At 40.6% G+C, this 9,277-nt stretch overlaps 1 protein-coding gene across 6 annotated transcripts in view; it reads left to right on the forward strand.

The window, feature by feature from the left end:
• LACC1 (laccase domain containing 1) overlaps positions 1-9,277 on the forward strand; it is a 28,379-nt gene that overhangs the window by 17,813 nt on the left and 1,289 nt on the right. For 3 of the 6 annotated variants that reach the window (XM_083828282.1, XM_083828284.1, XM_083828283.1), the window contains 4 exons: positions 3,290-3,879; positions 5,132-5,313; positions 5,788-5,953; positions 8,806-9,031. In XM_083828282.1, coding sequence (XP_083684408.1) covers positions 3,312-3,879; positions 5,132-5,313; positions 5,788-5,953; positions 8,806-9,031 — 1,142 coding nt within the window. In that variant the 5' untranslated portion in view covers positions 3,290-3,311. Of the gene's footprint in view, positions 1-30; positions 250-303; positions 3,049-3,289; positions 3,880-5,131; positions 5,314-5,787; positions 5,954-8,805; positions 9,032-9,277 lie in introns of those variants that run through there. The other 3 variants (XM_083828280.1, XM_083828279.1, XM_083828281.1) reach the window with 3 other exon arrangements.

Consider the following 9,277-nt stretch of genomic DNA (forward strand, 5'->3'; position numbering starts at 1 on the left):
ATCCTTAATCACGGTGATGCCTTTCAGTACAGTTTGTTATTTCCTGGGGATAGTGACAGCAACAAAGCAGGGTCTCATCACGAAGAAGAAATACAGGTTCCCACTCCAATCTTACCTAGAATAGGAATTTCCATCTTGTACAAATCAGCTGCAAGACTGACAGTGAGAAGTGAGATACATATATAAAGCGGGCAGTGTGTTTATAGCAGATGATATCTTGCAAGTAGTTAAAAGGATTGACTGCCTGTTGTAAGTAATTTTTGTTTATTTTTGTTTATTATTAAATTTTTTAACTCTTGACTTTACTTATAAAAACTGTGTGTACTTCAATTTTTTAATTTTAAGTGCTGATATCTGTTTCTTCCACCTTTCCTAAATACCCTTAAGTTAAGAGAGGCATAATGTTTTATTTTAATCCAAGTTAAGAGGTTTTTAAAGTTTTTTTGTTTGTTTGTTTGTTTTGCTTTGTTGTTGAAGCTTTATTGCAAGTGTGCTCTCATCCCTGTTGATTTGGACTGCTTTAATGTTTTCTCTGGGCATCTCTCTCTGGCATGATGTTAAATATTTCTTTCCTGTTCTATTTTCCCAGAACAATGTCAGTTCTCTGAGTTTCTGTAAGATAAGATGATCTGTAGGACTCACAGATGCAGGAAATTGCCAGCAATCTTGTCTAGACTGACAGAGAATTTTCAGGACTGGACCTCTGGGTTTTCTGAAAGTTGCTTTTTAGATGTCTTTCTGAGCTGTCTCTTCTCCACCACTTGGTTTTACGTCTTTCATAGTTTCTTTTCTATGTTCACTTTGCATTTCTCCTTTTCACTCTTGATCTTCTCCTTACCTCTCCTCTCTCCTCATCATCTGTCATTTTCTTTGATTTTATTTTCTTGAAGCCTGTGCTAGAGAATCTTAGTACTCTCCAAATTTTTGTGCAGACAGAGTTTCAGAGAGTGAGTGGAATGGCTGACAGGTGGCCTTGGCTTCAAGTTTGTGCAACTATTTGTCTTACACTGTGTACTGGAACGCCCAACTCCTTTATTAGAGCACTTTATGCTCTATCTCTGATGCAGTTATGTGCAGTGTGAATTTCCATTTAACACGGAACCTAGAGCATGTTGCTTAAAACCTGAATAACCATGAATGCATTTCTAATAAGTCAAAGCGTTGATTTGCTTGGCAAGCCCATATTTTGAGAAGGGTTTTGTTTGCGGGACTTAGAAAGCAGTCATGAATTTCTATTACGAGTCTAAGCAAATTTACTTCTGACACCACTGACCTCAGTAGAGCTCTGTGATGCAAAACTGGAAGGATATGAGGGTGACTCAGCCCCATTGTTCTTGTGTGTACATCTCAATAATTGGTTCTGTGGACTTTTTGCAATGCATAGACAGCTTAATAATAATGCAGGCAGCTTCCTCTCCCTCAGCAAACACTTTCCTTCCACCCTTTCTTTGGTGGTATTCTCATGGGGAAATGTGAGGACAACAATGAACTCCACTTACTTTCCTCTGTTGACACATCTGAAGTGGAGCAATAATCTGTTTTTCCACTACACCCCTCTGTTGTACTATCTTTGCTGAGGCTTTTAGCTGTAGTTAGGTTGGGACTTGTCATATTCTTACTGACCTCCCACAGAGAGAGTCAGGGTAAGGAAAGAAATCTCTGGATTTCCCAAGTCATGATGTTTGATATGAGACTGTTTCGACACTGTTTCCCTTGCAAGCTGTTTTCTCTAAAATCTGTTATCAGTTGTGTGCAAATAACACCCTGAGCAAAATCGAGAGTCATAAATTCCTTGGCAGATGCTTTTATCTGCTGTCACGTTTTGATGCTTTCCGTTCACCTGTTTTGATAGTTGCTAATTAATCTTTGTAAGTGTTCAAATCGCACAAAGGAAAACACCATTTTCAGTCAGGATTGTTTTTCTTCCTGTCTGGAGGAAAGAACAATGAAGAAAATAAGGAATGCATTCTGTAAAACCTCCTCTGAATAAACAGTCCAATAAAACAAAGGTCTCTGATCAGGTGTTAATTTGTGTCCATGCACAATTCATTCCTGTGCAGAGGAATGGCAGTATTAAGGAATAATCTAAATAATTATGGAGTCTTCCCACTGGTGATAAAGCTGAGTCACATTCGTCCCAGATAAAGCACAGTGCTTAGTCATGAAACAGCCATCTGCTCAAGGTTCCCAAAGAAAAGGGATCCAGTCTTTTGATCCATACCTCTGGAGGCTTTCACTGGAAACACTGAAAAATTATCAAGGACAGAGAAAATAAAATAAGATGCTTCTAAGGGAATATGTAAAATATGCATAAAAATATTTCAAAAATATTTCATAGCAGAAAAAGGAAGAAAGAGATAGGCAGGTTTCCGAAGCAGACAGGAAGCCCAGAAGAGAGGGGGCGGGGGAAAAAACAACACAGAGAAAATGAAAGTACACCATGAGCCGCAAGACAAGCCGTGAACTACAGGATGGTTTTGAATAATCTCAATGCAGCTTGATTTCAGAGCAAAGACTGCAGTTAGCATAGTGGAGAAACAAACCAGAGACTGTGCACAGTGTTTTATTGTTTTCATTTGGTTGTGTGTATTTCTTATGTTACTAGGTGAAGTTTCGGTATCCTGTGCTGAGTTCCTGTGTGTCGTGAGAAGAACTCTGCCTAACATGTACCCCTCAATGTAGAAGCCAGAAATGAGCAAATTGGTATTTTCGGTTATGCAAAAGGGAGAAGTGTAAAAAATCTTGCAGAGGTCAGCGGGAAAGTTGTGGCTGTGCTCAGAGCCCAACACCCATACTGCCAGGAAGGGTATCAGATATGAGCTCCAACTCAGCGATACGTGTGTGAAATGCCTCAAAAAAAATTGTTCTAGAAAATCCTCCAGTCCCAGTAAGCTGATAGCGTGAAAACCTCTATGTCTGATTAGCCTTACAGGAGGTCCAAGCACTCAGAGGCCAAGAAGATCGTTATGTTAATGTGGGGTATTTGAATCAATAAATCTAGTATCAGGGACTAACCTTTTCTCATCTCTGATCTGGGATAAAACTGAGGTAGGTGTGGTGGTATGGAAATTTAAATAAATGTAAAATATTTCGCACTTTCTGTAATTTTGCTGCAGTACTTTTTTTGCATTTTCTTTTAATTCAGGGGAGGAAATCCTAAGACAATAATTATAGCTATGTCACCTTATCTACACAACATCACTAAATACATTGCTTTAATAACATAACTCTGTTTGGACGAATGGTGTCATCTTGGCTTTTTTTTTTTTTTTTTTTTGGCTATTTGTAGGAATCTTTAAATTGCCTAGACTATGGAGGAAGCAATACTGATTGATCTGTTCAGCCTACCAGCCATCTTGCAGAACAACATCCAAGGACTGCTATGTAACACTCTGGAAACTATTGAGAAGTGCTCTTCCATCCCTGCTCCGTTTGTTTATGTCATGTGCTGCCAAGTGCAGGGCAGTGAACGGAAGGGCGAGCAAGATTCCTTGCTTCCAGCTCTGAGAGATTTCCAGAGTCTGAAGAAAAGACTTGAGGTGGTACGTGCTCTGACTACAGCTGCTGCGTTGTACACCATCAAACAAAGACTTGATGAAAAGGACATAAGCACCATTAAAATTATTCTCCCTACCTTAAGGAAAGAATTAATGAAAGTATATATAGACCATCTCTTTACTCCAGTCTACCAGTTTCAATTTGAGGATTTACAGGTGCCATCTGATTGTAATAACCTACAGATAACTGAACCTCAGAGTGAAGGGCAAACACTTTCCACACAGGACGTGGCGCTCATCCAAAGTGAGATTCAGATGTACTTGGAAAGCCTGCCGAGTCTGAAAGGGGAGCTCACCATCCTCAAATCTTCCCTGATCCCAGGTAAAGTGGACAGCAGCTAAAAGATTTTATGTAGACTGTTCGCAAGCGTATTTCTTCAAGGGAATTTCAAAATGGGTAAGACTTGGAAATGTCTTCAGGCAGCAAATATCTCCATATGGTGCTGTAATAATGTCTGTAATAGGGAAGGTGTCAAGGGAGATAGAGTAAAAGACCTGCAAGTCTGTTCCGGACCTGGGGCATGATCAGTGGAAGGAGAAACCTAGGTTTAGTGAGAGCATTATTGCAGGCAGTAAAATCTGTTCCACTCTGTCTGGGGATTACACGCTCTGGGAGTTACCATCATGTTCTGAAAAGACAGGATGGGAGTTTGCCCCAGTCTTCAGCCTTATGTGCTCCTGGTTAATCAGACTTATGTCTCAGTGTCCCTGCCATGGAATGACCCAGTTTACTGCAGTATGTCTGTCAATTAGTGTAATTATGGGGTCTCTTGATTCAGAGGGAAGCTGAGAGGTTTCCTACTGCAAAAACTTGGAACTGTTTTTCCCCAAAAATGTCTGAAATGACCCAGAACCTAAAAGGCACTCTAGTTACTTAAAGCCATCTGCCTTCGTTGTCCTTCAAGTTTTTGTCTGTGACTTTTGATCACACTGCATAAAAGATATTCTGAATCTCAACTCTGATTATGTCACTGAGCTTGTCAGCTATTAAGATAGCAAAAAGCAGTTCTAAGAGTCTCTTTGTTCAGCTTTGCCATGCAGAACCCTCCCCCCTACCAAAAAAAACAAACCCGCAGTGATTCCATTTGGTGCACGAGACCACAATAAAGTCTCTACACTGTAAACACAGAAGATTTTTCAAAAACGCTAGTTCTTGATCCTCTCAGTGTACTTCAAAAAGATGTTTGAGATTGTGTGAAGTCTTGAGAACTAATAATTCATTTGCCAGAAAAGCTTGGGAGATGCCACCTTGGAATGTTGCTTTAGAAATCAACTCTTCTTTTCCTCTGTGAGTTGGCTTTTTTGTAGGGTTTGCACTACAGCTCTATAAAAAGACAGGCAATATCTGCCAGGACTCCATCTCACTCAAACCCCTCTATCTAGACTGCAGAGGATTATGGTTATGAGCAAGAAGGAAACTTAGAATTCTTCAGTTTCAATGTCAGATTTAAATAAGGGGTAAAGCAGCACTCAACTTGTTTGACCAATTCCAGTTATCTTCAGTATAAAGCCACCTAATATTTGGACTGGTCTTTTGTTAAAAGCAATTGTTTGTTGTCTTTTTGCCTTGTCAGATGATATCTTCCTCCATGGATTCACCACAAGGACAGGTGGGATCTCCTACATACCAGCTCTAAGCTCCTGCAATCTCTTCAGCAGTTCTAAGAGGAGGGACCCACAAGTTGTTGTTAAAGAAAATCTCCGCAGGCTGGCTAATGCTGCAGGATTTAACCCAGAGACTTTTCACAGAGTCAAGGTACCTTATCAAACACTAGATTTACATAAACTGATCAAATCTTCCTTCATGCATCACTGGCTAAAACTGTAGGCATTATTCTTATCTTTCTCAGGAAGAATTTGTGAAAGGCAGGGCAATTAAAACATTTACTCTGGCAGTTTATCTGTGGGAACAGCCATCCAAACTATCAGCCATTTGGTGCAATATGGAGAAGCAGCACTGTTTCTTCCAAGTATATTCTAACATTTGACTTACCACAGGGTAGAATAGTCAGATAAATGATCAGCACAGTTTCTCTTAAAAGGAAACAAACAACAACACTTCTTTGGTGTCTTTCTACTGATACATCTGCATGTCATTTAAACAAGGGAGTGCCTGATTTCTTTGCAGAACGGTTGGTGCAGAATAGAGTGTTTCATGAAAAAAAATACATTAGTCAGAATGTTTTTTTACTGTCTCATCACTATGCACATTCTGGTTTTGTTTTGACAGACTGATCATGCTAATGCCGTGTATATTATGGGAAAGACAGAGCCTGACAGCTATGATGGAATAGTTACGGATCAGAAAGGTGTTACAATAGCAGCTCCAGGAGCCGATTGCATACCTGTACTGTTTGCTGATCCTGTCAGAAAAGCCTGCGGTGCTGCTCATTCTGGTAGGAATTTTAAATCACAGAAATCAAAATAACTAGAAGACCCCTGTTAAGGGAGCTTTGGACAAAGAATTAAAAATTAGCAACTGAAGGTGCATAAATAAAATGAATAAATGAAAGATTATGTAACTATTTAGTCCTTTGCTTTTTAAGCCTTTATCTTGGGGGGGAAAAAAAAAAAGAAAGAAAAAAAAAAAGAAAAAAGCTAGCCTTGGGAATAATTTGTTTCCCAAGCTTTGAAATTGGTTGATTTTATAGCTACAATAATAATTATTTATGCATTAATACATTTATTTTTCAGAGCCGTTAACCAAAACCAAATAAATACTTTCTTTGCCCCATCAAACTTAATATGTAAAAAATGTCCTCAAAACCAGAGCAAACCCCAAATCATTCTGAATCAGAAGAAATATTTAGTTAACCCAAACAACAAGAAAACTGAAGTAGGGATGGTAAGGGATGGTTAGGACAACCTGGGGAAGTGTCTGAAGTGTATGTCCCAGCTGTTAGGCTAGAATATGTATACTATAGTGAAATTTTACTTTTGGGGATGTTTTATTAAAAGAAAAAAAGTATTTATGAGGTCAGAGAGAATGCATGGCTACGAGTTTCTCCTCAGCTTTGATGCTAGTACACACCTTCATATACACACTTTTATATCTGTGAATTTTCATAAGGGAATCAAAACTTTAATTTTCCTTCAATGAAGTTGTCTTTTTCTCTAGGTTTCTCTAACCTAGTAAGCTTAGGTTAGAGAAATTAAGCGGAACGAGAATTCTACTATGGCTGTCTATGAGAGAGAGGAATATTGTGGTTTTAAAGGGGGAGAAGGGATGGAAATAATTTTATCCACTCTTGAAAGTTTTATGGGTTTGAAGTTTTACACTGTTTTACATCAAACCTCGTAGCTGTAAAATATTTCAATCTGTATATGCTCCTTTCCTTGCTGCCTCTTCATTTATCTTGTTCTGCCTTCCCTGACTCACCATACTGTGCCCAGCCCACACTGCTGCCTTCTGCAAGCATACAGATTCACAGATTCACAGATTTCTCTAGGTTGGAAGAGACCTCAAGATCATCGAGTCCAACCTCCGACCTAACACTAAGAACTCCACTAAACCATATCCCTAAGCTCTACATCTAAACGTCTTTTAAAGACCTCCAGGGATGGTGACTCCACCACCTCCCTGGGCAGCCCGTTCCAATGCTTAATAACCCTTTCGGTAAAGAAGTACTTCCTAACATCCAACCTAAAACTCCCCTGTCGCAACTTTAGCCCATTCCCCCTCGTCCTGTCACCAGGCACGTGGGAGAATAGACCAACCCCCACCTCTCTACAGCCTCCTTTCAGGTAACTGTAGAGAGCGATGAGGTCGCCCCTGAGCCTCCTCTTCTCCAGGCTGAACAAGCCCAGCTCCCTCAGCCGCTCCTCGTAAGACTTGTTCTCCAGACCCCTCACAAGCTTGGTCGCCCTTCTCTGGACTCGCTCGAGCACGTCCATGTCCTTCCTGTAGCGAGGGGCCCAAAACTGAACACAGTACTCGAGGTGCGGCCTCACCAGAGCCGAGTACAGGGGCACAATCACTTCCCTCGACCTGCTGGCCACACTGCTTCTTATACAGGCCAGGATGCCGTTGGCCTTCTTGGCCACCTGAGCACACTGCTGGCTCATATTCAGCCGACTATCCACCAATACTCCCAGGTCCTTCTCGGCCAGGCAGCTTTCCAGCCACTCATCTCCCAGCCTGTAGCTCTGCTTGGGGTTGTTGCAGCCCAGGTGCAGGACCCGGCACTTGGCCTTGTTGAACTTCATGCAGTTGACCTCAGCCCATCGCTCCAGCCTATCCAGATCCTCCTGCAGAGCCTTCCTGCCCTCGAGCAGATCGACACACGCACTTAGCTTGGTGTCATCTGCAAACTTACTGAGGGTGCACTGGACGCCCTCATCCAGATCATCAATAAAGATATTAAAGAGGACCGGCCCCAGTACCGAGCCCTGGGGGACTCCACTAGTGACCGGCCTCCAACCAGATTTGACTCCATTCCATTCCATACCTCCCATCTCGCGCCTGAACTCCCACATTCCATCTCCCAAGTTATGGCCCTCATTCCCAGATCACATTCCTTGCAAGGTTTCCAGTTATCTTATAGTTTTTCTTGCCTAAATCCTTTCCTTCCTTGCCAGCCCCACTCAAATCGTGTTTAACTTGAATACGTGTTGCTCTGCATACAAATCCAGACAATTAGGTATAAGGTCGTGTCAGTCTTTGGATGTTGAAAAACAGGAGAAAAGTTATTAGGATATCCTATCCATCAGAATGAGACACTCCCTGTGCAATGCAAAGACTGCCTAGGACTCAAAATGAGATATAAGAACTCAAAGCAAAACTTTCTTCTACTTGTTCTGAACAATGCCAAAGTGTAAAGTGTAAGGCTAGAGACTTGAGCCTTCTTTTTTTTTTTTTTTCTATAATAACAGTAAAAACATTTTTACAGTGTTATATGTTTCTCACTCTAACATATTTCTATTACGACGTATTCTCACTGAAATGTTCCAAGATCAGAGGAGCGGTAATGTGTTCTAGCTGCTAAAATTGGGACACATGGAAAAAGGAATTCAGGAATCCTAATCCAAACTCTCCTCTCTACAACTCCACAAAATGATGATAGCATAATCATACCGCATCATCATATCATATCACCATATAAAATCATGACAGTTGTTGATGTGTTGTTTTTTAATATAAAGAATTGCTGTATCTATTCATTTATACTTTGAATAATAACATGCTTTTAGTTATTATAAAGTTAAAGAGAAAACTTACACATTTTTTTCAACCTCTTATTTCTCACAGGATGGAAAGGCACGTTGTTAGGAGTTTCTATGGCCACAGTAAATGCGATGGTATCTGAATATGGCTGTAACGTGAAAGACATCCTTGTGGTCCTGGGCCCTTCTGTAGGACCTTGCTGCTATAAACTTCCTCACGAATCAGCTAAAGAGTTTCACAGAATTGATCCAAAGTGTGTGAGACACTTTGACTCTGCAACTCCATATATTGATATTAGAAGAGCCACACGGTAAGTCTACTGAGCGCATTTCCATAATATGCACTTTTTTTTTGTGCTGAACTAGAGATGACAGCAAAAGAACTTTTAGTGTTAATTCCACATTAATTATCAAAACAGAGTATTACCCAGCAGTACTATGGTGAGGGTCCTCACCATCTTAAAGTGCTCTCTAAGTAATGTGCAGATCAACAAATGATACCTTCAAATCAAAGGTATCTGCTCACCTTTGCTGGGTTTCAGCTATTATTTTATTGT

Source organism: Anser anser (genome assembly GCF_964211835.1).
Source record: "Anser anser genome assembly, chromosome: 1".
NCBI lineage: Eukaryota > Metazoa > Chordata > Aves > Anseriformes > Anatidae > Anser > Anser anser.